The following is a 27,659-nucleotide window of genomic DNA, read 5'->3' as shown; positions in this document are numbered from 1 at the left end:
CACCAGCAGAGAAGGAAGTCCCAGGCCGGGAATGTGCACCTGCACACAGCCTTTCCTCCACAAACATCACTTCCTCCCCACGTGGCCCTGCATGGCAACACCGCCCCGTCAGAACCAGAACCAGACTCAGACAGGGGCAGGGAGGCGGCGAGGGCCTGGTCTGCGGGCGTAGGGGTCGCAGACACGGCCAAGGCCACACACCCAGGCCCCATGTCTCCTCCCAGGGATGCTGCGGGCACAGCACCAGCCGTTAGCGCTGGCCTTCCACTGCAGAAGACACACGTGTCTTGGCCCTGAGAGTCTCTCTCCCTCTGTCCCTCAAGGGCGCATCACTTTGGACAAAGTGGGCCTCTGTGGGGCCACACACACCCCAGGAAAAATCCCAGGCCCTGTTTAAACAGCCCTCTTAGTGTTTGGCAAATCCCTGTTTGGTCCAACTCTAAGCGCAGAACCCAGCGAGTGCACGCCAGCCCTGCCTCGGCCCCAGCGACGGCACCCAGGGTCCCGCCGGCTCTCCCAGGGCTTCCCAACGCTGTGGGACAAACTGGCTTTGAATGAGCAGAAGTGGTCCTTCCAGGGGAGGAAGGGGGCTGGAGGAATGTCTCTCAACAGTGCCGACCCCTCCCGCTTGGGACCCCCTCCCGAGCGGCTGAGACGGGAGGTGTCGTGACACAGAGCCCGCTGGAAGGCAGAGACAAATCGCTTTCACTTCAAAAGAAATAGAAATTCTGTTCCACTTGCAATGAGACAAAAGGTGGCTGGGACTCCGAGGCCAACTCGCCAAACTTCCTCCTCACACTGTGAAGGAAAAAGGAAGAGAAAAGGGACCCGGGGCAGCCGAAGGCATCGCCGATCCTGCTGGACTTCATTAAGAAAGACAGGTCCAAATTTCCAACGTGAGCACAGCTGACAGCCAGGAAACTCTGGGGCTAGGAAAACGCCCCCCCCACACCAGTAACTACTCACGGTCAATAAAAGCCTCTCGCTCCTGGCAGCCACTCCGGCTCAAATCGAATTCCACGAGAGGAAAAAGTGGCTCACCAGCAACACAGAATTCAGAACCTATCTGTGACCTACTGTTTCCACCAGAAGCCTGCCAGGCGCCAGCTGCAGAGTGAGACCTGCATGGTTTTCTGGAAGAACGAGCCGGGATAGGAAAACAGCCTCCTCCACCCAAGAGCCGTTTCCTTTTGAAAGCTGCAAGTTGCTCTCATTCTTCACTAATAGACTAGGTGAGCTGTGGCACGTTTTCTGCCGGCCATTCATAGGCATTTCTCATGGATTAATTCTCACGGTGCCTCCCACGCACACAAAAACGTGGTGGGTACTATTACTGCCATGTTACAGATGGGGAAACTGAGTCTCAGAGAGGTTAGACAACTCACCCAAGATCTCCCCGCTGGGAAACAGTGGAGCAAGGACTCAAACCCGGCCCGGAACGTGGATTTCTAGCACTTCCCTGTGGTAAGGGTCTCCTCACCTCGGTCTGCTGCTGGGAAGCAGCTTTTCCAGCTCAATTAGAATACAAGGAAGCACGATTTAAGATCCTAATTTTTTTAAAGATAAAAGAAAGTGCCGGGCGCGGTGGCTCACGCCTGTAATCCCAGCACTTTGGGAGGCCGAGGCGGGTGGATCACGAGGTCAAGAGATCGAGACCATCCTGGTCAACATGGTGAAACCCCGTCTCTACTAAAAATACAAAAAATTAGCTGGGCATGGTGGCGTGTGCCTGTAATCCCAGCTACTCAGGAGGCTGAGGCACGAGAATTGCCTGAACCCAGGAGGCGGAGGTTGCGGTGAGCCGAGATCGCGCCATTGCACTCCAGCCTGGGTGACAAGAGCGAAACGCCGTCTCAAAAAAAAAAAAAAAAAAAAGATAAAAGAAAGCTTTTTCCAGAATCTTTACAGCTGAACACACTAGAAATAACAATGATTTGACCTCGCACAAAAAAGTGACTGCTCAACAAACTCATTAAAACCCCGAGGCCACGGCGTGGCCTCCCACCCAGAGGCAGGGCCTCGACCCACAGAACAGGTAGCGGCTGCGGCAGGTGCCCAGGCCAAGCCCAGGACCACCCCTGCAGCTCTGCAGGTAGCCTTACTGTGACCCACGCTTTACCAGCGAGCGTCTTAAAGCTCATCAAGGTCACCTGCTGTGCCTAGATTCTCCCACCAGCAAGAGGCAGCAGCAGCCCTGGATCCCAGCCTGCGTGGCCCCGAGGCAGCTTGAACCCCAGCTCCCCAGAACAGCCTAGAAGCGGCCTCCTGCCGGGCTGACGACACTCCTGCCACCGCAGCTCCTTCCCGGCGTCTAGGCAGGTCTGGTCAGAAGTGTGCCCGGAGGGTGTGTCTCAATAACTGGCAAAACTTGGCTGTGCCGGCCGGCCCCAAGCACCCGCCCTACCCTACTGAAGCCCCAGGCTGCGGCTTCCTGGAAACTGAGCCGAAGCCAACTGCGGGTTCAGCAGAATCTCAGGCCACCTTCACCCCCGGTCTGGCCTTCTTCTAACAGGCCCATCTCGCTCCGCAGAGGGTGGCTGCTTGGATCCTTCCTCTGCCATCTGCGTTGCGCCGCTGGGCCCTGTCCTGCCTCTCTGCCGGCCTTGACACGGGATTAGTATCCAGAACCACTGCATTTGACAGTGAGGCACGGCTTCCTGTACGGGAGGCAGTGCTGGAGTGTCACTGCGTTCCACCTCATGGTGCCACCGCTCATAAAGCGGCCACATCCGTGATCCCGTTGCAGATGGAGACGCTGAGACAGAGAAATAGCACAGCAGCTTGCCCAAGGCCCAAATCCAACACTCCACAGAGCGGGAGCCCAGCCCAGGAGGGCCTGCCCCGAGGCCAGCACCCTGCTGAGCATCTGTTCACGGTGACACTACGTGGTCCCCAGTGTGGTTTTCTAGAAAGGCGAGACTTTCAGAATTACCCTCTCCTCACACGCTCCCAGTCCCGGGACCAGTTCGACTGTGCCCGTCCCCACTAGCAGACATGACTACTGCTAACACCGAAGCAAACTCAGCACGTGCGATGTCTCCTTAGCCTGTCTTTGGCAGAGCACGAAGACCGAGTCATCACGGTGTCTGGTTTGGTGACCCTGAGTCACCGAGAAGACACATGGCCCTGTGGCCCCCACCTCAGCCATGAAACTGGGGCAGCTGGATGCAGAACCGAGGCACAGACGTGGCCAGGAGCTCACGGCGGCACTCCGGGATTTCGGGAGGAGACACCGCCCTATCTTGTCCCATCTCTGCAGCCCCAGAGGAGGAAACCCCAGAGCCGAGATGGCCCTTGGAGACCATCGAAGCCAGTAGCCTCCAAACAGGCTTTAGCCACAGAGCCCGGGGTGCAAACCAAGTCTGCAAAACCCAACTTACGGACAAGAAAAAGCAGCCCAGTGGAGGGTCCTGGTGCCGCCTAACCTGAGCTGCAAGGACAACGGTCACTGCGGTCACGTGGGAAGTGCAGAGCCCGGGACCCTGTGCAGACGGCCGCCCCAGCACCCAGCACCCAGGAGGCAAGGCCTTGGAACCTCTACAGGCCCAGGTGACTCCAAGCCCCCTGACCCTGGGCAGCTGGAGATCACTGTCACCTGCAGAGGCTGTCACCCTGTTTCCTGGCAGTGGGACGCAGCATTCCCACGCTCTCCCATGCAGGACCCTGACTTAGGAAGGGCTGAAGTGGGGGTCCCTGTGAGAAGCAGAAAAGCTCCTTTTTAAAGTTTCCTTTCTCGTTAAAGAGTAAGTGTGCTAATAACTCTGTGAAGCCCTATCCTGTGTAGCTGTGAGACATGCCGTGCTTACAGTCACGTAGTACATTCTGTGTCCTTGTGCTTTAACCAAGATATCTGTGCTGGACGTGCTCACAGGCAGGTCCCAGATCTCCATTGCTTTTACCTGTTTAAAAAGTTTTAAGTTGTTAGCCAATCGGGTTTTAGTTTAGATTGTGAGGTCTGACTCCAGCCACGGAGATCAGACACAGCAGTGAGGACGACCCCACATGCGTAAGGGATAAATGTGTGTGTTTTCCTTTGTCCATTGTGCTCGTGTGGCAAGATGGCTAGCGAGGGAACCCTTCCTGCAGTCCAGGAAGTAAACGTTGCTTTGCTGAGAGATCCTTTGTCTCAGTGCTGATTTTTCTTTGTGGCACCGAGCATCTATTTCCAACAGTCCCCAAGCCCGCTCTGCTCAGATTCCCGCTCCCCAGCCTCTGAAGCATTCCCCAGGACAGCAGGGCCCCTGGCTGGACGCGGCCAGACTCTGGAGTGAGGCCAGCCTGAGTCAGGTCGGCACAGGTCTTCCTGACGCTTCCACCCAGCGGCTCAGCTGTGCCCCTCAAGCTCACCCTGAGGACGGCTGCCCTGTTCTAGGATGGGCCTTGGATACAGAGGGCAGAAGTCTGCATGTTTCCAAGAGCCTCAACACAAGGCTGGACAAAGCCCCTGTCTGTTCCCAGCTAGCACCCAGGAGACTCAGGTACCGGGCCTTTGGGACAAGGGTGGTCACTGCCAACCCCACATGGCCTACAGATGACAGCAGCTCTGGCCCTCCGTTTCCGAAGGCCACAAACATCCCTTAGGACAGCAGCAGAGGCTCCTGACCAACAGAGACCACTGTGACCACGGTGAAACACTAGCCGGTCCCTGCCCGAGGAGCCACCTCCAACGGCGGCCGCGCTGGCTCCACACGAGGGGTGCGCTGGTGGGCGTGGTGCAGGGCGTGGTCCGCCCTCCTGCTCACCTCGAACACCTCCTCATCCAGGATCCGCGTGCCGAACACAATGATGCCGTTGACGTCTATCACGGGGTGGTCGCTGCGGTCGAGGAATTTCGTGGTCTTCTTTCTGCAGTCGAGGATCAAGGTGACGTTTTTCTTGTGGACGCTGAGAGCAATTCTGTGCCACCTACAAAGAAACAGACGGTGAAGACAGGGCTTGGATCGCAGACGCCAGTTCAGGTGACATTGCTGCAAATTCCTGGGGATGCAGGAAGACGGCCCACTTCCCGCACGGTCGTGGTGGGACTGAGCAGATCAAGGCCCAGCCTCTGGAATCAGACAAGTTAGGGCAACCCCACGTGCCGTGAGGTCTGACTCACACCCCCGAATCCTCGTCCCTCAGACAGGGACAGCTGTCCGAGCCCTGGCAGCCCATCGGGAGCCCAAGTGAAAGGAGGAGTGTGGGGCGCAGGGCACGGCTCGGGAGCCGGGAGTGGGGTCCCGGCGGCACCGTCACAGCCTTCGGGGAAGCGCAGGGCGGCGGCCATTGCATTTTGATGTTAGTATGAGGGCACTCGTCATGTGTCCTCCGAAACCTGATGGCAAACTGCAGTCGGCCAGAGGAGACTGAGTGTGGACAGGACACGGTGGGATGAGCGTCTGAACGTTTTAGTGAAGAATTCAGGATTCATGTACTGAAGGCCTTCAGAGATTGCCAGACCCCACACGTGCTAGCCACAAAAGAGGCAACTGTCAGCCCCTAGAGTTGAGTTCTGCACACAAGGGAGCGTCCGGGCACAACCCGGCTTTCCTCACAGCTCACCCCACTCCCAACACATCTGCGCCCTGGAAGGACACCTTGAACCCTTTCTGGAACAGGCTGGGTAAAACCATACAATTTCCTATGTCTCTTCTGTCACAAACAGCTGGAATTTGCTGTGCATTAGTGCACCTCACAAAGGGGAAATGGAGGGCCAGGGAGGAGAAGTGACTCCCCAAAGCCACAGAAGATGAATCAAGCCCAGCACCCTCTCCTCTGCTGCAGCACTTGTGGGAGTCTCGGTACCGGCTGCTGCTGTCCCCCTACTGGACCCCACATCTGGTCAGTGGCATGAGCTGGCCTGATCTCCCTCCAGCAGGAGGACGGTGGTGCCCAGCAGTACCCACTTACTTGCCATCCGACAGGTTGATGCCCCGGAAGAGGGGGTAGTCTTCTGGCCCAGGCTTCCCCGTGTGGTCCTCGTAGAGGAAGACAGGAGAGCGGCCCATCTCCAGACCAATCTGCTGGATGCCCTGCTCGTTGTAGATGGAGACCAGGAAGGCCTGACTGCCTTTCTTGGCTTTCACAGTGGTTAGGATGGAGAAGTCCTCGGGAAATGCAGATGCTGGAACAGAGCACAGAGATGAGAAGCCGTGAGGGAGCCCCCCACCCACGCCCAGCCATGGCTCTCTGCAATGAGCCAGCCCGGAGCCCTGGGAAGCGTGCTGCCTGTGGTGGGGCACTGCCATCTGCTGCACATCTGCCCCTTGATCAAACTGCTCCTGCAGCCCTTCCCTGCTCCCACTTGGCCAAGCCTGCCCCTTCAAGGCTCAGTGCAAATGCAAACTCCTCTATGAAACACAACTGGTCCTTCCAGCTGGGAGCCCTTAACACCTCGTCCTCAGCTTCTATGCCTCAACACATCTGTGCGTCGACCCTCAGGAGAACCTCCCAGGCTGTGAGCTGCCTCTGGGTGGAGGCTGCTTTTGAGGCATCTTTGTACCCTCCATGGTGTCTCACCACTCAGCATGCAGGGAGGGAGGGAGGGAGGGAGGGAGACGGAGGGAGGAAGCAGAGAGAGGAAGGGAGAAGGGAAGCAGCAGCCTCTGACTGCCACGAGAACTGGACTGTGTGACGTTTCCCAGCTGATATGCAAAGCAGAGAGAGGGTGGAAATAACTCAAAAGAATTTCACCCTAATTTAAAATTAGAAAAAAATCTCCCTAGTATGCTAACAGGAGGAATCACCCCTTACAACACCCGCCAGAAGCATTCTGAGGTCACTCAAAGGCAGACCCAGGCTGGCCCGGCCACGAGCACCCAAGCCCATGCCACACGCCTGCTCCGGTCCATGGGCATGACCGGGAGCCTCGGCCCCTCTGGTCCATCGATGCTGGTGGTGAATCCAGCGATGCTCTTGCCCTGTGCCACCTGCCGTTCTGCCCACAGCCTGGGGCTGATGGGGAGCCTGCAGCTAACTGATGCCTTTGGGTCAGCCAGGAGTGCTCAGCCTTCTGGCTGGTTCTGAGGAGCCCACAGCCTTTCCTAGGCCTCTTTCTGCCATCCTGCCCCACTGCCCCCTGCACTATTTGCAATTCTTATTACCATTATTGCTGCTATTTTTGAGACACAGTCTGGTTCTGTCACCCAGGATGGAGTGCAGCGGCACCATCTCGGCTCAAGCGATTCTCCTGCCTAAGGCTGTGGGCTCCTCAGAACCAGCCAGAAGGAGCAGAGCCCCAGGGGGTATCAACAGGCTCATGCCAAGGAACAGGGGTCCTGCTGCTGGAGCTGCCCCACAAGCAGGACGGAGGGCTGGGTCTGGTGGGTGGGCCTGAGCCATCGCGAACCTATTACCAGGCCCACCCCTTCTTTAGAAGTGGGGCCAAAGGTTAACCAGGTGGCCCAGAGGCCCCGGCCAGGCCCGTGGGGCAGCAGAGCCTGGGTGTGTGGCCACGGCGCCCGCACGGCAGCTATCTGTGAGCACCCTCTGCTGGCGGAATCGTGGCACAGCAGGCAGCAGCCTCGCAGCCTCTGCGTGTGGTCACTGCAGCACAGCTGCAGATGCCACGCTGGGGGGAAGGGGACCTGAAGGCCCCCTCGCCCCACAGCACCCTGAGACTTTCCAGGGGGAGAAGAACTGCCTGCCGCAGCCTCTGCATCCTCTGTAGGGCGCTGCAGGGAGAGCTCCCAAGGGCCTGCAAAACAAGAGGCCCCCACAGGCCGACCCAGAGGCCGTGTGAGCGCTGGAGGCTGCAGCAGCGGAGGCCCGTCCTGCGGGTCACGAACCCCTCACTAAGGGGCCGACACGGAGCAGGGCTGCCCAGCTGTGGTCAGGCACCCTGTGTTGACCAGCTCCGAGCCATGACTCAGCCGTTCCCACAGGAGGCTGGGCCCAGGTGGGCCTGGCCAAGGCCCCTGCCCCCAAAGCTGGGGACAGTCCATCACCAGGTGGGGGTGATGACAGGGAACAGCCCATCACGGGGTGGGGGGTGATGACAGGGGACAGCCCATCACCGGGGGGGGGTGATGACAGGGGACAGCCCATCACCAGGTGGGGGTGATGACAGGGGACAGCCCATCACCGGGGGGGGGGGGTGACGACAGGGGACAGCCCATCACCGGGGGGGGGGTGATGACAGGGGATAGCCCATCACGGGGGGGGGGGTGATGACAGTCAGTGTGGCCATCTGGGAAAGGCAGGTTCACAGAGGAACCGGCTCAGGACTCCCATGTCTAGACACATGCCATCAGCTTTGTTTTTTGTTTATGTGTTTGTGTGTGTGTATGTGTGTGTGTGTGTGTGTGTGTGTGTGTGTGTTCTGAGATAGAATTTTGTTCTGTCACCCAGGCTGGAGTGTGGTGGTGAGATCTCAGCTCACTGCAACCTCCACCTCCCAGGTTCAAGCAATTCTCCTGCCTCAACCTCCCAAATAGCTGAGACCACAGGTGCACACCACCACCCCCGGCTAATTTATGTATTTTTAGTAGAGACGGGGTTTCATCACATTGGCCAGGCTGGTCTTGAACTCCTGACCTCAGGTGATCCTCCCACCTTGGCTTCCCAAAGTGCTGGGATTACAGGTGTGAGCCACCGCACCCGGCCAGCCATCGGTTTTGCGTCACCCCTCCACACGTGGGGATGTGGAAGGGGGACCCTGGAGATAACGGCCATAGCTGGTCCCACCGATGGCAAGGGAGTGGGACATGCCGTGCCCACCCACAGTGGGGGTCCCAGATGGCAAGGCTGCCGGCAGGACCATGGTGGTCCCACGGGGTCCCTGGGAGTGTGTGGGGCACCGAGGGCCTGGTGGGGTCTCACCTGAAGCACTTGGGTCCCCGTCCACACCCAGGACAGACAGCACAGGTCCTGATTCCACTCCCTCGCTCTCATCGCAAAGGGCCACCTGGCTCCCGTCCCCACCCCAACACCACCCTGCGCGCCAGAGTCATTCTTCCGTCTTAAAAGATCAAAGGACGAGTCGGGCAGGCTCATCTCCCCAGCACGAGGCACCGCGGCCCCCAAACCCCCGTCTCCCGCAGCTCATGAAAATGCCGTTTCTCAAGTTTTGAAATCTCTATGGTAACAAATTTTCTCAGCTCAGATAAAACCCGAAAGGATAAATTATGTTTAACATTAATCTCTCTCCTGGCAAAATAACAATGGATTTATTGTCACTGTGAGATGGCCCATTCAAGTCCTGACGTGAGCCGGGACGCTGACACTTTATAATCTATGCCGTCTGGGCGCTCTGGGACGGGGGGCCGGCTGTCGAACACTTCATACTTCATTTCGCTAGGGAAAGTCACAGTCGAGGGGTGGCTCGGGAGAGGCTTGATGACTCCCTCAGAGCTTCTCATTTTTACTTCTGCTCAAGTCCAAAGGCACTAGAGCATTTTAGGTATACAGTAGGAGTGCAATAAATGCATCTGCATTGACACTGAATCATACGAGCTGACAGTTACGAAGCACACCGCTCGCTGCAGTGGATCAGGCCATCAAGAAACGGTGATTAGTTCCCTACTAAACACTGATGGGTGCCAGGCTCCAGGGCAACACAGTCAAGGGACAGATATGGTGCCTGACCTCAGAAAGTGATACTCCCACCATACAAACAGAAATCATCCAACCAGCTAATTAAATAATTGCAGGTGGGGCACAGTAGCTCACACCTGTAATCCCAGCACTTCGGGAGGCCGAGGCAGGAGGATCACTTGAGGTCAGGAGTTAGAGATCAGCCTGGCCAACATGGTGAAACTCTGTCTCTGCCAAAAATATAAAAAAAATCAGGCAAGCGTTTCCGCGCTAGGATTACAGCATACCTGTAATCCCAGCTACTCAGGGGCTGAGGCAGGAGATCGCATGAACTTGGGAAGTGGAGGCTGCAGTGAGCCGAGATCACACCACTGCACTCTAGCCTGGACGACAGAGCGAGACTCTGTCTCAATAATAATAACGATAATTGCAAATGGTGCAGGGGGCGGTGGGGCAGGGTGGCAGAAAGAGGCCAAAGGATAGGAAATGAATAGGGGGTGTGGCTAACTTTAGACAGGGGGCCAGGAACCTGGGGGGTGGGTGAGGTTCCAGCTGGGCCCTGGTGGCCGAGGAGGGGCTGGGCTGAGGGTAGCCCAGTGGGGGCAGCGAGGCACAATAGGACATTCTGCCCAAGGGAGGCTGATTCCAGAGCCCAGGCCCGAGATGCAGGAGAGCCACAGGGGAGGACGGGGTGTCAGCCACGGGGCAGGGGGCAGTGGTACCAGTGCCCCAGAACTGGGGACACAGGTAAGATTAAACACAGTGGCTGAAGGTCCCCTCAGGGGCAGGAGCCCTCCCTTCCCCAGCGTGTCACACCCAGAGTCCACACGGTCCCCGGCCATCGGCTCTTGAAGCCCTTCCCCAGACCAGCCCTCCCAGGCTCTCTGGGTCGCGAATTCTACACCTGGGCCTTGGGGCGGAAAAGGGTGTAACTTCCGGGCAAGTGAGCACTCCGTGGCTGATTCCAAAAGAGATGTTCTTCCAAAAGCTTGGGAGCGTTCCTGGGAGGCCTCTTGGCTCTGCAACCTCCGCTCCCTGAGTTTAAGCAATTCTCCTGCCTCAGCCTCCCAAATAGCTGGGATTGCAGGTGTTCACCACATCATACAAATAATACAATTATTTGTAAAAAAAAAAAAAAATACAAATTGTATTATTTGTTTTTTAAAAAAATACAACTTTGGTATTTTTAGTAGAGATGGGGTTTGGCCATGTTGGCCAGGCTGGTCTTGAACTCCTGACCTTAGGTCCTCTGCCTGCCTCAGCCTCACAAAGGCTGCAGTCCTTTTTGAGGAGAGGCCGTCTGTGCTGATGAGTTCCACACTCTCAAGGCTGGGGATGCACAGCCCAGGGCCACTCTGGCACCCAAAGGTGGGCTGTCTAAGGGAAGTTGGGCTGCCAGCGCTCGCAGACCACCTCGCCTTACCTCCACCGAGCTGCCAGGCAGCGACTTGGCGTCTCGGGTTATTTCTTGAAATAACTCGTTCTGAAAATCATTCTTAAAAAGAACTGCCCAGATTCTCTGAGAGACACCCTCTTCAAGGTCACGATGGATTGAACGGGGGGCTGGCAATGGCTGGGAATGAGTGTGCGGACAGCAAGTCTGTGGGGGCGGAAGCAGCCCCCCAGGGAGGGTGTCCTTCGGGGCCTAGTGGGGACAGGAGCATCAGAAACACCGTGGCTCGTTCAAAGGCCACCGGGTCGTGGGTTCAATGCTGGGGTCACCTCCAGGTCCGCCAAGAAGATGCTGCACTGTCTTCTAATAACTACGGAGAGTCTCACGAAGTGAGCTCACCCGCCCTGCACCCCCACCCTCTTCTTATCTGAATCAGAAAGAGGAGCTCATTTCAGTCAGGCCAGGAGCACCCGGCTGAGTTAGCAAGGAAATGAGGTTCTTCATCACCGGCTCATTTACTCACGTCCAGATAAGCCCAGAGGGTTTAATTAACTGTGACGGGTGCGGCCCCACGCCTGGGTGACAGGGACACTTGCATGCTGCATCTTAGAGCTGCTGCTGCCTCCCGCTCCGGGTGTGTGATTAGAAGCAGAGACCCAGCACTCGGCAATTAATTCTCATTAAAAGCCTCGCGCGCTCTTGCTAGGAGTCATGACGTTTGATTCATGTGTCCCTTAATGTCACTGCCCTCAGTTAAACTTCCGTCTGGAAGCACTACCTTTCCCACGACCCCAAGGTTTCTCCCCACCTCATCCCCCAGGACCCATTAGACTCCCGCAGGAGTCCTGGCGGCCCGGCTACCACCAGAGACGCACCTGATAGAAAGTCAGGGGCGCCGGGCCACTCCCTCCCACCCACCCACATCCAGCAGAGAAGGACAAAGTCCCACCATTGCAACTGCACTTCCACTGCTGTGAAGGGAAAAAGGGCCCGTGCAAGGGAGGGGCTTCCCGGAAAACCCAGCCTGTTTCTGCCACCACACGGGTTCTGCTGCTCCCAGCTGGAGGCCGGGGGGCCAACGGGACCCGCCACCGGGACAGAAGCGTGCGGCTCTTACCAGGGTACAGCTGCTTGGTGGGCGCGCTGAGCTGCGCATCTTTGGTGACTCTGTAAGCGACGTCCGGGCTTTTGGAAGATCGCCGCGTGGCACAAAAGCCTGTCGTCTTTGTTATCCCATCGGGCAAGTTGTGAAAATCTAGAACCTTCAGGAGGTCTGCTGGCTGAGCTGAAATGACAGAGGAGGAGCGGGGTTAGCCATGGAGGGGAAAGGAGCGCCTGGGAGCACCAGAAGCTGGGATAACGGGAAAGCACCCCCATCCCCCACTGAGAATCCCGGCACTCAAAAGGGCCCCAGGACCAGCTCAGAGCTGCATGCTGGGCGAGGCAGGGCACAGCGCTGTGGAGGAGGGTCCCATCCCTGCCCCCACCAGCAGCCACACAGGGGCTGACCCAGGCTTGCCTGGCTCTGATGACAGCCACCTTCCTCATGTGCCCTCAAGGCTCCTGAGGCTGGCAGGGGCCACACACCCGGCCTCCCAGATATGGCTTCTCATTGGCCACGTAAGGAGGGCAGTCCAGGCAGATGCTGGCAGGACACAGAAACCCCGCAGCTGAGCCGGACACCTTGCAGGTGCTTTGCAGGGACCCCGGAGAGCCAGCGGGTCACAATATCTGCTCTGCAGCCCTGAGAGCCTTCGCCCCGCCAGAGGGCCCTCCAGAGGCCACAGGGATGTCACTGGCAGAGTTCATCTCCCTCATTATCCACCTGGACTGTCGCCTTCCCGTGACCATTTATAGCTGGTGTGCAGTTTCCATTGGCCCTGAAGACCCCTGCCCACATCACCAGACATGCAGGGCCAGAACAAGGGAAGGGCAGCCCCTACATCCCTTCCAGAAGGTTCCTGACCCTTGATCCAGGGGCTCTCGCAGAAGAGCAGGGGAGAAGCTGACCTCTGGCCAGCTGACACCATGATAGTTACCAGGGAGCTCAGCGGTCACCCTCAAACACAAAAGATGGCCCCCATCTGCCAGAGCCTCCTTCTCCGTCACCAGGAGGACCCCGGACCCGCATCCACCGCAAGGCGTGAACCCAGGCACCCACCCTGAACAAGGTCAGCTTCACGGGGAAAGCACTGCTCCTGTGACTACAAAGCAGAGGCTCCTGGGAGTCCCGGCAGAGAACATAAACTCGAAGCTGGCGTGGCAGCAGCAGAGCAGTATGCGCTGGGGTGGCCAGTGGGATGGAGGAACCCAGCAGCCAGCAACTGCCTGCCCAGTAGGTGTGGATGGGGCTGGCCGTGCCCCCTCTGCTGGCCAATCAGAGCATGACACCGCCCTGTCCCAGATGGTCAGCTCAGAGATGGACAGGAGACCAGCCAGGCCAGGGAAGCTCCGTCCTGACACTTTTTTCCTTTGGGAATGAGGAATCCTCCCTGCTCTGCTGGCTCCAAACACCAAATAGGAGCCTGGAGCTTCTGGCAACTGTCTCTCGAGGGGGTGGAGAGTGCCTGCCTGAGGATGCAGAGAGAGACTCTGGCCACACTGTTTTGGTAGCTGGATCAAGCTGTGCCTGAACGAGGCTCATCTACAGAAACCAGTGTATCCATCTTTATGTGAAAGTCAATTGGAGTTGGATCCCAACATCTGCTACTAAACAGGACCCATCTCTGGGTGCAGCATCTGGCCTTCCTTAGCTATCAGTTCCCTGCTCCCTGGCCCTCCTCCCAAGGGAGGAATGATTATAAACCTGAAATGAGCTCAAGAGGAAAGTCCCAGTTTTTACAGAAGGGCAGAAGGTTGGAGGTGAGACAGGATGGCCAACACAGGTTTCCTCTCTGCCAGTGGCACCTGGAGCCTCAGCACTGCCCCAGGAGAAGGTGGCCGGGCCGCCAGAGACGACAGCACGGCCCAGCAGGCCCTCAGCAACAGGAGCACACAGACGGAGGACGCTGCCTCTCCAGCACTCCCTGTACCTCCGGGGCACTCAGTGTGGGCACTGCGCTTGGTGCACAGGCCACAGGGAGGTGCAGACAGGGCTCTATGCCACCCCCACTCAGGCCATGAGCAGCTGATGGTGCGGGGAAGACAGCAGCCTGGGCGGGACTCTGGAGGATACCAGGGTGGAGGGAATCGAAGCCACACATCAGGATCACGAAGCGCCTCCCGTCCACAGTTCTCTGGAAGGCGCCACAGTATCTGCGTCCCAGGATCCTGCAGTCCCTGCCTCCGACGGTGTCATTTCTACAGCCTGGCTTTGCTGCAGTCCTCTGCCAATTACATCAAGAAGCCAGAGACAGGGGGAAGCTGAGGATTTCCCACCACGGCGTAGATGCAGTTATGAAGCGGAGGGGTGGCACCAGGACCCAGAACGCCCTGCGTCCAGGCTGGCCTCTCATGGCCTCTCTGATTTCCTGGGTGGCTTTCGGCTGCCAAGCAGGGCACAGCCCACCCAGCTCTGTCACTCCCTCAGGCATACGTGGCGCCTCCCACCCGGCCCCTGCAAAGAAGGCTTTGGGGGGCTTTTGCCTTTGACTTCAGAAGCAACGCCGAGTGCAGGTGCCTGGTGAGGTGGCCCCGCACAGCCCCAGGCCTGGATGCAGCCCCTGGGAAGCGAGGACCGCGCCAGCTGCCGGCCCACCTGCTGAGACACAGCACCGAGCCCCGGGCCATCCCTAAGACTCAATTACAACACGGGCAGCGGCCAGGGCCGGGGAGCAGGGATCCCGGCCGGGGCTTCCTGGACTCGCACCGTGACAGGCCCGTGATGCTCTTCCCAGACTCAGGCTTGCAAGCCTGTTTTCTCGATTGCTGAAGGCCAGAGCTGTTTTCCAGCAGGCTTGGTGGACATGTTCATAGTTCTCTGCTGCAACAAGTTAAGAGGCCAGCAGACCTTTCCCAGGCCCAACGCCACCCCTGCTGCCGGCCAGGGCCTTCCTGTGCCAGAGTGGAGGAAATCATTAATTTTCTTTCTAAAAAGCAAAGGTGTGGTGAGGCCAGGAGGAGCCTGGCAGCATGGACTTGCAGGAGCTTTCCTTCCAGCCTCCATCAGGATGGAAACTCCACTTGGACACGGCACGAGCTTTGGGGACAGGTGGAAGTGGGTTTGAGGCCAGTGTCATCCCCCACCAGAGGGTGGCCCCCAGTGGGTCGAGGCCAGCGAGAGGAGCACTGCCCAGCTCAGCGGACAAGAACCCCTGCTTCTGCCCTTTCCTCCTAGACAGCCAGGCAGGAGCCCAGCACCAGCGGTTCCCATCGGACCCACCGAGCGGCCCAGGTGCTCAGTGAAGGCGGAGGCGGCATCACCGTGTGGTCTCCACACCCAGCCTGGCACCCACGCTTTAATAAAGGACCATGCGGACGTGCAGAGGTTCCTGAGACCGACGTGACGCACAGAGGGCCAGCTCCAGAAGCTTCATGAAGCAAAGACTGTTGCTTCGCTGCAACCCTCGCCATGACCGGATCACCTATGGGTCAGTCCCACAGAACAGCTGGCTCCCCGCTGGGCCTCCGTCACCCAAGCCCCACCCCCACCTCCCCTGGGCGCCGTCCTGTTCTGCAGTCTGGGGAGCTGAAAACTATATTTCCCAGGTGCCTTTGCACAAGGATGCAGGGTGCAAATTAGATTCCGCCAATCAGAGAGACTCGTGGAGTTGGACCGCGAGAGGCAGGTGGCAGCCTCCCATGCCCTCACGTAGCCAGCAGGGCCATATCCCCAGACACAACATATGGAGGTGGGCCTGGTGTCCAGACCCCCATGCATGCCACGGCCTGGGGACCGGGTGGCATTGGCACCAGCAACTTCCTGCAGTATGGGTGGCAGCCTCGCTACGGTGGTGCGACCCCAAATGGGATAGCGGACTGGGGCATCCTGACCCCACCAGGCCAGGTCTCCTGGAGACACATCCACCTAACTCCCCACCTTCAATCCCTTTCCCCAGAGTGGCCTGCTCCCACCACCTGTGTGCACTGAGACCAGGAGCCTTCCCGGAGCCGTCTATGTGGCATGGGCCCAGCACAAGTCCACTGGCATCAGAGTCTTCATGTCACAGGCGGTGTTTAACCCCGGCTCCTAGGAATCAGGCATCCTGCACAGCCCCCCTCACCCAAGGAATACATCTTCCCCATCCCTCAGTTGACCAGAGTTAGAGAACTTGGCCTCTGCGTCCCCCGCACTTTTACAAGTAGAAGTATTTGTCACTGGTATCCCAGGGGCCCATTTTCATGAGGACGTAACCAGGTATCATGTCCCCAGACCTATAAAGGAAGGGACACCAGCAAGGTCAGTTTTAAGGAAGAAGGGAGGTGACTGGAAAGAATTTGATGGCCGGGTGCGGTGGCTCACCCTGGAACCCCAGTGCTCTGGGAGGCTGAGGCAGGCGGATGGCTTGAGTGCAGGAGGTGGAGACCAACCTGGACAACATGGTAAACCCCAGCTCTGCAAAAAATACAAGAATTAGCTGCGCTTCGTGGTGCGCATCTGTGACCCCAGCTACTGGAGGGGCTGAGGTGGGAGGTTTGTTTGAGCCTGGGTGGTGGAAGCTGCAGTAAGCCAAGATCGAGCCACTGTACTCCAGCTTGAGTGACAGAGCATAACCTAGTCTAGAGAAAAAGAAAGAGAAGAAGGGAGAGAAAAAGAAGGGGGAGGAGAAGGAAGAAAAGGAGGAAGGAGAAGAACAAGAAGAAAGGAGAAGAAGGATAATAATTTGGAAATGAGTGTTTGAGTTCTGGGTGGTTGCCATGACGCACAAAAGACAGCACAAAGACCCTGATAAGAAATACAAGCAAGACTGTAGCACTGGCACATAGTAGGAGCTCAACACAGATGGGGAGGAGAAGAAGGAGGAGGAGGAGGATGGATGGATGGATGGATGGATGGATGGATGGATGGATGGATGGTGGATGGATGATGGATGGATGGTGGATGGATGATGGATGGATGGTGGGTGGGTGGGTGGATGGATGGATTGATGGATGGATAGATGAATGGGTGGGTGAATGGATGGATGGATGGATGGATGGATGGGTGGGTGGGTGGGTTGGTGGGTCGATGGATGGACGAATGGATGGGTGGATGAATGGGTGGATGGATGGATGGATGGATTAATGGGTGGGTGAATGGATGGATGAATGGATGGGTGGCAGATGGTTGGATGGTGGATGGGTGGATGATAAATGGATGAATGGTGGATGGATGGATGGATGGATAAATGGATGGATGGTGGATGGATGGATGGATAAATGGATGGTTGGTGGATGGATGGATGGATGAATGGGTGGGTGAATGGATGGACGAATTGATGGATGGTGGATGGATGGATGGATGGATGAATGGATGAATGGTGGGTGGATTGGGTGGGTGAATGGATGGATGAATGGATGTGTAGTAGATGGATGGATGGTGGATGGATGGATGGATGATGGATGGATGGATGGATGGTGGGTGGATGGATGGATGGATGAATGGATGAATGGGTGGGTGGATTGTGTGGGTGAATGGGTGGGTGAATGGATGGATGAATGGATGTGTAGTAGATGGATGGATGGTGAATGGATGGATGGTGGATGGATGAATGGATAGATGGATGGATGGATATATGGATGAATGGATAGATGATGGATGGATGGAGAAGTGGTCGAGTGAATAGGTGGATGGGTAGGTGGATGGATGGATGAGTGGGTGCATGGGTGGGTGAGTGGATGGATCAATCAGTGAATAAATGAGCATGTGAATGGTGAAAATCAGGAGGTACAGAGCAACTTTACAATTACAACTGCCCCGCTAAGTAGTCAGCCTTTCCACCAGCCAACGACATGTCTCCACTAACCACCCTGGGATAACCTTCTCTGTCCCCAACAGGCATTTCCATGATCACCCATGGAGTTCAGCTTCTCTGCTCCTCCAGAGCTGACCCAGAATTACCACATTCCATGTCACTCTGGGGCCTGCTGCCCTCTCGTCAAACAGCTGCAGGGCATGCAAGGACCCCAGTGCTCGTCACCCAGGGACCGCGGTGCTCGTCGCCCAGGGACCCCAGTGCTCGTCACCCAGGGACCGCGGTGCTCGTCGCCCAGGGACCGCGGTGCTCGTCGCCCAGGGACCCCGGTGCTCGTCGCCCAGGGACCGCGGTGCTCGTCGCCCAGGGACCGCGGTGCTCGTCGCCCAGGGACCCCGGTGCTCGTCACTGAGGAACCCCAGTGCTCAGTGTGTCCAGGTGCTCCTGGCCTGGAGCAGCAGTGGACTGATGTGGCCCAGCACAAGGAACCAGAGATGAGGGACTGAAACCAAGCTGGTGGGGCAGGAGGACAGAGCCCTGGGCTCCCCTAAGGCCTGAGGCTCACAGTCCTGCTGAGAAGGATGAATGCCAGCAGCCAGGTGCCCAGGCCCAGTGGGGCAGCATCACAGAGCCCAGCCCAGCAGCGCTCTCTTCCCCAGGACAAGGAGGGCTGCTGGACATCGCACAGGGCTCTGGCACCTGCAGAAGCTGACAGAAGGAGACAGCTGCTTTTAGCGGGAACGTCAATCAGTTCCCGGCCATCTGCTGGTGCCCCGGCACTCCTCCGAGCACTCAGAAGCAAGGAAGGGGCGACTTTGGCCGGGACGCAGCCTGCCCTGCTGGAGGGCACCTCTCAGGCTCAGCAGCCCCTGGGAGTGGAGCCCCTCGTGAAAGGATGCTTCTCCACCAACAACAGAAACGCTGCAGAAGCCGGCCGCTTTCAGGAAGGGGAGCAGGGCCTGGGGCCACTCTCTTGAGTGACACAGATATGTCCTCGGAATGGAATCCAGAACCGAGCCCAGGCGCTCCATGGCACCCATCCTGCCAGTCTCGGGAAATGGAGACGCTCAGGGGGTGCCCTGTCAAGTGCTGGCCTCAGTGCCTCATCTCCCCAGTGGGGACGGGGGCTTCAGAACAAAAGAGAATCAGCCAGAAAAGCCCACCGGGCGCCAGGGCCCTGGAGAAGGGGATGCGATGAGCTGCTACCAGGACACAAGCACCCACCCCCAGGCAGGGTGGCGCTGATGGAGAGGGAGCACCAAAGGGCACAGGAACAGAGCCCTCACCTGCAGGGCAGGAGCCTGCACACACTGGGCGCTCAGCCGCGTTCGCTGAATGACTGAGTGAGTGGCCCCACAGCTTCTACACACAACAACCTGGGACAGGGTGTAAGAGGATGCAGAGAGAAAGACTGGCCACACTGTTTGGGTAGCTGGATCAAGCTTTGCCTGAATGAGGCTCATCTACAGAAACCAGTGTATCCACCTTTATGTTAATGCCAATTGGAGTCAGATCCCAACATCTGCTACTAAACAGGGCCTATCTCTGGGTGCAGCATCTGGCCCTCCTTAGCTATCAGTTCCCCGCTCCCTGGCCCTCCTCCCCAGGGAGGAATGATTACTAGCCTGCAACAGGCTCAGGAGGAAAGCCCTTTTTTCACAAGGGCAGAAGCTTGGAGGTGAGACGGGATGGCCAACGCAGGTTTCCTCTCTGCTGGTTTTCGAGGACTCCTGCAGCCAGGGGCACCTGGAGCCTCCGCACTGCCCCGGGAGGAGGTGACCCCGACAACTCACAGCCATTCCACTTTTCAAAATAAAAGCCCCCCTCGCTCTGCCCTCACCGGCTCCCGGCAGCCTTCACAGAGCAAGAGCAGCTGTGAACAGAGGGGATGGTGCTGCCCCTGCCCGGGAAGGAGGCTGGGTCTGAGGCCCTGGGATGGCACACTCCTCGCGAGGCTGCTGGGGTCCGCACTGGGTCTTTTCTCTAATTCCTTCCCCCGACACCCCCACAAACAAGCTCCTTATCTGTAACCACTGGCTCTGGGTAGGCTGCCCGTGAAGCCCAGGATGTCTGTCCCCGCCAGACGACGTGCTGGCCATGGTCCTTCCTCACAAAGGCTGGGCATCTGCCATCCATCAGAGTCTGCTCCTTTTTGCTGGCAAAGGCACAGGGGAGCTCCCCCAGCCCCAGAATCACAACACACCAGAAGATTCCACCTGGTCATTCACGGTCACTCGGGAGTGACTTTTCCTCAGGTCCCCAGTCTGGTGCCCCCCTGAGCCGGAGCAGTGCCCACAGCTACTCCAGTCAAGGAGTGCCCCCTTGGCGCTGATTCCCCACCTGCCTGACCTCTGGGATTCCTGCACCCTTCCTGAGACACCCAGGCTTTACCCCGACCCCACCGGGAGCTGTGGGAGGATTCTAGGATCATCTTTATCTCCTTATCTCATTAGAAGGTTATTTCCAACTCTGTCCCCAGCACTGGGCAGGCTCTGTCGGTTCCGGGGTCTCTTGGGTCTCTGGGGTCTCTGGGGAAGTGTGCTGGCCCAGCCCGGTCTCTCTGCCCCATGTTCACCCACACAGTCCCCTCCACACGCCTGCTGTGGTGGCTAAAGGGAGCTGCAGCTCTCGGGTCACACAGGGATAGAGTGCTCTGCTCAGGATCCAGCGTCCAGGCAGTGTGGCTGGGGGAAGGCGAGGCGCTTGGCCGGGGCCCTGGCACCCAACAGAACGGTGCTGTGGGCTCCATGGACACCCAGTCCAGCCCCCAGCCTGAACAGGGCGGCATTTCTGCCTGGCCCTTAAAGCTCCATGGCCCGTCCTCCAGAGGTCACCGCCAGACACTCAGTGCCACTCCCAGACACTGAGCCCAGGACACGTCCTGCCAAATGTCTGTGGCCTGCTCAGCCAAGGGACCAGGATGGACTGGAGACAATGGCCTGGAGACAATGGCCTGGGGCTCAGGGGCTCGGGAGGCAGCTGTGGGGACAGACAACGGTGAGAGAAAGAAAGGGAAGGAGAGAGACTTATCTGCAGAGAGACAGAGAGAGGGAGTGACAGAGAAAGAGAGGAAGAGAGAGGGAGAGAGGGGAGGTTTCTGCAGGCCCCAAAGTCAATATCCTTATCTTTAAGAGAAAACTTGAGAGCCTGTAAATAACCCCCAAGCTTGAAGTCTTCACAGTTCTCGGGCTAGAACCCTAATTTTAGAGCCAGGAGTAGTGAACAGCATCCGGGCCAACAGCCTTCATTGGGAAAGAGGAACCGAGGTGCGGGGAAGGCCAGCAAGGTCACTCGGCGGCTGGTGCTGCGCTGGGGCTGCAAGGGAGCCCCCTCAGCGTCCGGCGCTGTTCCACGCTGGAGCCAGTGACAGGCTCCTGAAACCACAGGCACACGCTGGCCTCTTGGGACACAGCTGGCAGCCTCCCTTCCTGTCCCGCCCGTGGCCCCACCGCTGTCACAATATCACTGCGACGTGCATTCCCTGGACGGCACATATCTCCTCCACGGCTGTGAACTCTGGGGGGGCAGGGGCGCTGCACAGCCTGGTGCCCACAGATGCTCGCAGAAACTCCTCACAAAGCCATCAATTTGCTCTGCGTGTGTAAAACGGCCCTGCGGACCCGGGGACGGGCGCTGTCCCTCCTAGTTCCCTTCCTATGTTTCCCGGAAGCCAGAGAGCCACAGCTCTCAAAGACCAAGGCTGAGGTCTGAGCCACGGAGCCACGAGTGCGGGTCTGGCCCAGCGCTGAGGCCCCTCCACCCCAGCCCCGCTGCAAGGCATGCGGCCTCATCAGTGAGGTCAACCCAGCAGGTCGAAAAACCAACAGAGGCTCCGACTAAAATTCCTCCTCAATGACTAAACCAGACAACAAAGGAAAGGGCCGGGATGGAAAACGCGCAGAGGGCCTGGGGGCTGCAGGGCAGGCGGAGGACACCATCCTGGGAGGCAGATGGCCTGGCCTCTCCCGCTGCCGCCCGGGGCTGCAGTCCAGGGTGGATACCTGGAGACCTGAGCCCGAGTTCCCAGCCTGTCCCCACGCTCGCTGCCACATCGCCAAATCAGGTTCCCTCACCCACCTAAAAGCTCCCATCAGCATCCAGCTCCTCTGCCTGATGTCAAAGCCCCCACCCTCACCCACCTCTCCGGCCCTGCAGGATTTTCCCGGGAGACCTGGCTCTTGCCATGCCATGTCCTCGCCAGTGTCACAGCCCTGCAGGACCCCATGACATGCATTAGAACAGCGGCCCCTAGGGTTGTGCAGTGCACAGCACGGCCACCCTCCTCGCCAGCCCCCCGAGCCCCACCTCAAGGCCTTTTGCACCTCAGGACCTCACAGGGCATGGCCCAGCAGAGAGCAGCGATTGGGAACTGGCCAGGGCTGGTCAGGATGCCAGCTCCGTCCTCCACGGCGGGGACCCTGGTTGGTGTCCTCAGCTGTGGGTCATGGAGGAACAGATAAGTGTGTGCCCGGCGGGGAGCTCGAACCTGGAAGGGGCCTGCTGTCCCCATCCCTCCACGCCACCAGCCTTTGCAAAAATGTCTGATCACCTGCCAGGCTCATCTGTCATCAGAGCCTTCAGGGCCGAGCTAAGTCCACATGCAGACAGCTGTGCAACGCCCCGCAGTGTTTACAGGGTGAAGAAGGGGCCTGTAGCCGGGCCAGGAGACTCTGTGAACCGTTGCCTGGACGGCTGCCCCGAGTGGGCTCTGAGGCGCCCACAGGCCCTGCGCTTGTTCACGATTCCCAGTGAATCTTCCTTGCTGAAGAATGAAGGGCCCGTCCAAAGAGCCTCCGGGGGTGTTATCCCTGAAGGAGGTGGCGTCACTGCTCTCACGGCATTGGTTATTATGAGATTCTCTGTGCACACGACCTGGGGCTCATCTGTGTCCAACACCAGACCACCCTCCCCCCAGGCACAGGCCCGCCTGACCCGGCACCACCCCACTCTTGGGGTGGACTGGCTTGGACCCCAAATCCCCCATGTACAAGCCCCAAGGTCCTGGGCAAAGTGGGTCCCATCCTGGAGGCCCAGCGTCAGTATCCGTAAGAAGGACACGCTGCCGGGTGGCCTCGCTAGGGGAGTGGCTGACAGGAGTCCTGTACCCAGCCTGGAGCGTGCAGGCAACCTGAGCTCTGGCCACTGGAGACCAGCGGGGCCCCTCCCCAGTTCCTCCGACCAGCCCCACAGTGCGGGGGACACAGCCGGGAGGGACTGCGGGGTTGCAGATTAGGGCCTCGGAGACTGTTCCTTCAATACAAGACAGAAGACAAGCAGGCCCAGAGAGAGAAAGGAACAAAAGACGGTCAGGCGCCCGCGCTGACAGCAGGGTATTGTTTTAAGGGTGTCAAGTAGTGAAGAGGGGGCTCCAAATGAACTGAGAATTGATGAGAACCGAAGACCTGAAAGGCATCTGGGATAACAGAGGGCAGAGACCGCGTGACCCCAACACAGAGCCGCTGAATGTGAGCCTGATCCAGCAAGCCCCAAGACACGCCCCAGCAGGGGGTAACAGCCACCAGCCTGATCCCCGCTCCCTCCTCCCAGGCTCTGCCCTGGCAAAAAGCAGACACTTCAGGGGCCATCCAGTTCCGACGGCACTTAGCTCCAGCCCCGTCACCACGCCTGTCCCGTGGAACCATGCCACGGGGTGTTCCAGGCAGCGGTGGAGAAAACTGCCGATTCCCGGTCCTCCCACGTCCACTGTCTCAACCACGCACCGCGGCCGGGCACTCACTCAAGGACGGACACGCAGACACGCAGAGAGGTGACGGAGGAACAGGGAGAAAGATGCTGGACTGAGAAAGAAGCATGGATACAGAGACAGGTGGGTTGCTGCAGGATGGAAAGGGGCGCTGGGGAACGGCCCCGTCGTGGACGGCTGCATGAAGGGTGGCTGCGCAGGGAGGGATGAGGGCAGGGACGTCGCCACCCTGAAGGTCCCGTCGATGAGCCTGCAAAGCTTCGGGTTGCAACACTGGCCTGACCCTCCGCCCTGCCCTGGGAGGCCTCCCTCTTGCTTTCAGTCTTCCTTTTGGACATGAAGGAAGGTGACGTACTGGGCTGTGTCTAATTCTCACAGCAACTCTGGCAGGAGGCCCATCTGGAGTGACGGTGGCATGTACTCCGCGATCTAAACCAGCCGTCTAAACCGTCCCCAACCTTTCTGGAACCAGGGACCGGCTTTGTGGAAGATAATTTTTCCACGGACAGGCGGCAGGTCATGGTTTTGGGATGACCCTGCTCCACCTCAGATCGTCAGGTATGAGACGCTCACGAGGAGCATGGAGCCTGCATCCCGCGCACGCACACGCAGCTCACAGGGGGGTTTGCGCTCCCGCGAGAATCTAACGCCGCTGCGGATCTGACAGCAGGTGGAGCTCAGGCGGGAATGCTAGCTCACAACTGCTCACCTCCTGCTGTGCAGCCCAGCCCTAACAGGCCACGGACGAACACCCGTCCAAGATCTAGGGGCTGGAGACCCCGGTCTAGACACTTCCAGCATCCCGAGTCCTCCTGGGGAGTGAGACGACTCAGAAAGGACCACAGAAGGGAACCCCTGCCCAGCCCCAGCCCCTGTACCAAGGTCCTGGGGCCGGTCCTGACCCCCAGGTCTGGGGGTTGGAGAACCTCATTGGGCATCCTGCTCTTTTTCCTCTCCCAGAACAGTCTCTCTTTCCTCCCTGGCCAGAAAGTCCAGAGCCCTGAGAAGCTGCTGACAGATGGCATCAGAGCGGGGAGATTTTATGGTGAAATTCCAGCTGGGGGTGGGGGGGGTCACCCCGCTGAGAAATGCATGTTGCTTTGGAAGGGGCCGCAGTCGGGAGGCACGCCTCCCTACCCACCACACTCAGAGGTGGGATCAGTCTGAAACTCATTCCACAGGCCGTGACAACCCACCTCCCACTGCCACCGAGGCTGGCCTGAGGTCTGGACACCGGCCACCTCTGCAGCAGCCTGCATCTGGTGGCCAGACACTAGCCGGGTGCCCCGTGTAAGGCTCAGTGCACACGCCTGCCACCACCCCTCACCTGCAGGCACTGACTGCCCAGCCCGTGACACCTCAGGATGAAAAGACCACCCTCGATGCACACACGATGTTACTTGAAACTAAGTCATGCAGAAGAGAGGACTCAACAGGAGGGCAGGTGGACATGGGCAGGTGCAAGAAAGGGATTCCTGCAGGGGGTGTGGCCAACCTAAAGATGGAGAGAGAGACACAATCTCAGAGGGAACTGGCAGCAACGACGCATAGTCTGCGGCCACACAAGGCATGTCCCTGGCGCACGTAACCCACCCAGCCAGCCGGGCTGCTCACGCGGGACAGCAGGGGGATGTCCCAGGCAAGGGCAGAGCCCACCCACACCGAAGAGGCCTGGATCCCACCGTTCCGATGGCCATGGGGGCTGCAGAGCAGACCTAAGACCCTACATTGAGCCCTGGAAGGAAACCGCCAGCCAAGCGACAGCCTGCCCCGAATATGCACGGGGTATGTCCAGCTTCCCGCTGCACCTGCTGGGCGCCCTCCTCCTTGTAGTGGTCGTCGCAGCTCTCCATCCGTCTTTACTCATGCACGTGCTCCTCCCACCCTGTCATTTCTCAGAGGATTACAAATGGAGCAGAGCAGAACTTCACCAGAGACACCAGGCTGCAGCCACCTGCCATTATGGCTCACTGCAGTGCCAGCGGGCTGGGCTCCACACACACGGCATGGCCAGCAGGAGCCTCTCGCTGCAGGGGCAGGACCTGCGAGCTTGAGGAGGAACCAGATGATTAATCGTGGTTTCCACAAAGGTAATGTATCCCCCTGTGCTGGAGGAAAGGAGGGAGGGTGACGCCAGGAGCCAGGGCCCACCTTGCCGGGGGGCTGTGTCTACACAGGAACGTTTCATGTGGTCACCCAGCTCCCAGGAGGACCCAGAGCCTGGGCAGCTGATGCTGAGTACATGTCTTTTTTCTCTGCACCTGGGCCTCACCCAGGCCTGGCACCCAGGAAGGGCTGGCAAAGCTGAGTCAGGATGGACGGCATGAGTCAACTGCAGAACTGAACCAGCTTCAAACCAGTCTCTCGTGGGCCCAACTGCCCCCAAAGACATGTTGAGATGGGCAGGCAGTGCCAGTCTCTGAGCCCTGCCCAGCTGCTATAGGGGCCATGTTCACTCCGGGATGATGCCAAGTGAGTGTCGAAGGTCCACACCATTTCTTTTTTGTGTCGGGGGGACGGAGTCTCACTCTGTCGCCCAGGCTGGAGTGCAGTGGCATGATCTCGGCTCACTGCAACCTCCGCCTCTCAGGTTCAAGTTATTCTCCTGCTTCAGCCTCCCGAGTAGCTGGGATTACAGGCATGCACCACCATGCCAGGCTAATTTTTGTATTTTTTTGTTTTCAATGGAGACAGGATTTCACCATGCTGACCAGGCTGGTCTCGAACTCCTGATCTCAAGTGATTCTCCCATCTTGGCCTCCCAAAGTGCTGGGATTACAGGCGTGAGCCACCGCACCCAGCCCCACACCATTTCTGAACTCACTCTCCTATCATTTCAGAGTCGGGGTAAAAGCCTGGCTACACAGACCTAAGCGTTCCCACGCAGCCTCTCTCTACCAGATGCACTGGATTCCACCCGTGCAGGCAGATTTCAGGACTCAGAAGGCAGTGAGAAACCTCTCCCACTGTCCCAAAATGCTCAGTGAACCCAGCACAGGGATGCACCTGAGACCAAGGGCAGCTCCACCGGCCCGAGCCTTTTTCCCTGCAGGAAAGAAGGTGTAACACCAGGGCCCGCCTTCCCCACAGAAGCCGTGACTGGTAGCTGAGACCTGGAGCGATAATAAGACTGGACTTTCACGCCTTCCCACCCTCAAGAGTTACTCTGAATATTCAACTTACATCCAGCAGAGACACCTCTACTTCATGAAGCTCCAGGAAGGTGAGAGGTCCGGCTGTCAATCACGATGGGATGGACCTACACTTCCTGGTGTCCCTGCCTCCTCTGTGTCGCCCCAGCAAACCACAGCCAGCACGCTCCATGGCCTCCCCCAGCACAGGGCTGGAAGCAGGTGCCCCCAGGGACTTGCCGTTTCCCAGACTGTGCGCTCCTTGAGGGAGAGGACAAGTCTTGCCCTTAATCCACAGTGGTGAAGAGAGCTTAGCTCAGAGCAGATGCTTGGCACAGTGCTCACAGGAAGGAAGAAGGAAGGGGGAAGCCAGCCAATGAGACAGCAGAGGACAGATAACCAACAGAGCCAATCGATAGATGATCAAACTAACCGATGAACAAATGCAGGAATGACCCAACCAAGGGACGAGAGGACAAACCAACCAATAAGGCACTACCCACCAGCAAATAAAGGAAGGACCACATCAACCAGCCAAGCAACGAGCACTCGGAGGATCTGTGCATTCGTGGATCCACGATGAATGCCAGCGGAAGGAGAAGCCTTCCAGGAGCAGCAATTCTGCAGGATCCCAATGAGGATGTGCACATGCATTGACCCGGGATGTCCCCCTTTAGGGCTGAATCCCACAGAAAGGCTTGCGCTGTGCCAGGATGGCCAAGGCTTGCTCACAGCAGCAAAGAACTGAAAGCAAGGCAAATGCCCATCAATCAGGAACCAGTCAGATCAACTGCATCTGCCAAATATGCTGCAGAGGCCAGACGGGAAGGGTTCATGCAGACGGCCTGAGACGGAGAGATGGCCCAACATGTCCTCAAGCCATAGAAATGCTTATAAAGTATGATCCCTTTTTTGTTAAAATAAGTAAAAGACAGCGATGTCATCTGATAACACATCATTGGAATACACACACCAGTAAGTCCAGAACAATACCCATCAAAGAGTTGAGGGGTTACTTCTGGAAAGGGGCTGAGGCTTGGTAGGGCAGTGAAGAAGAAGGTCTGAAGATCACTCTCTAAATCCCT

The 27,659-nt window shown here is 58.2% G+C and overlaps 1 protein-coding gene across 2 annotated transcripts in view; it reads right to left on the bottom strand.

Moving 5' to 3' along the window:
* COL5A1 (collagen type V alpha 1 chain) overlaps window positions 1-27,659 on the bottom strand; it is a 199,860-nt gene that overhangs the window by 135,405 nt on the left and 36,796 nt on the right. For both annotated transcript variants that reach the window (XM_064371726.1, XM_064371727.1), the window contains exons 2-4: window positions 12,024-12,191; window positions 5,890-6,103; window positions 4,743-4,905 (exon numbers count right to left, since the gene is read on the bottom strand). In XM_064371726.1, the coding sequence (XP_064227796.1) occupies window positions 4,743-4,905; window positions 5,890-6,103; window positions 12,024-12,191 (545 nt within the window). The remainder of the gene's footprint in view (window positions 1-4,742; window positions 4,906-5,889; window positions 6,104-12,023; window positions 12,192-27,659) is intronic.

Source organism: Aotus nancymaae, unplaced genomic scaffold (genome assembly GCF_030222135.1).
Source record: "Aotus nancymaae isolate 86718 unplaced genomic scaffold, 86718_ANA_hifiasm-v0.15.2.pri h1tg000158l, whole genome shotgun sequence".
NCBI lineage: Eukaryota > Metazoa > Chordata > Mammalia > Primates > Aotidae > Aotus > Aotus nancymaae.
This window is presented reverse-complemented; position numbering and strand designations above follow the sequence as displayed.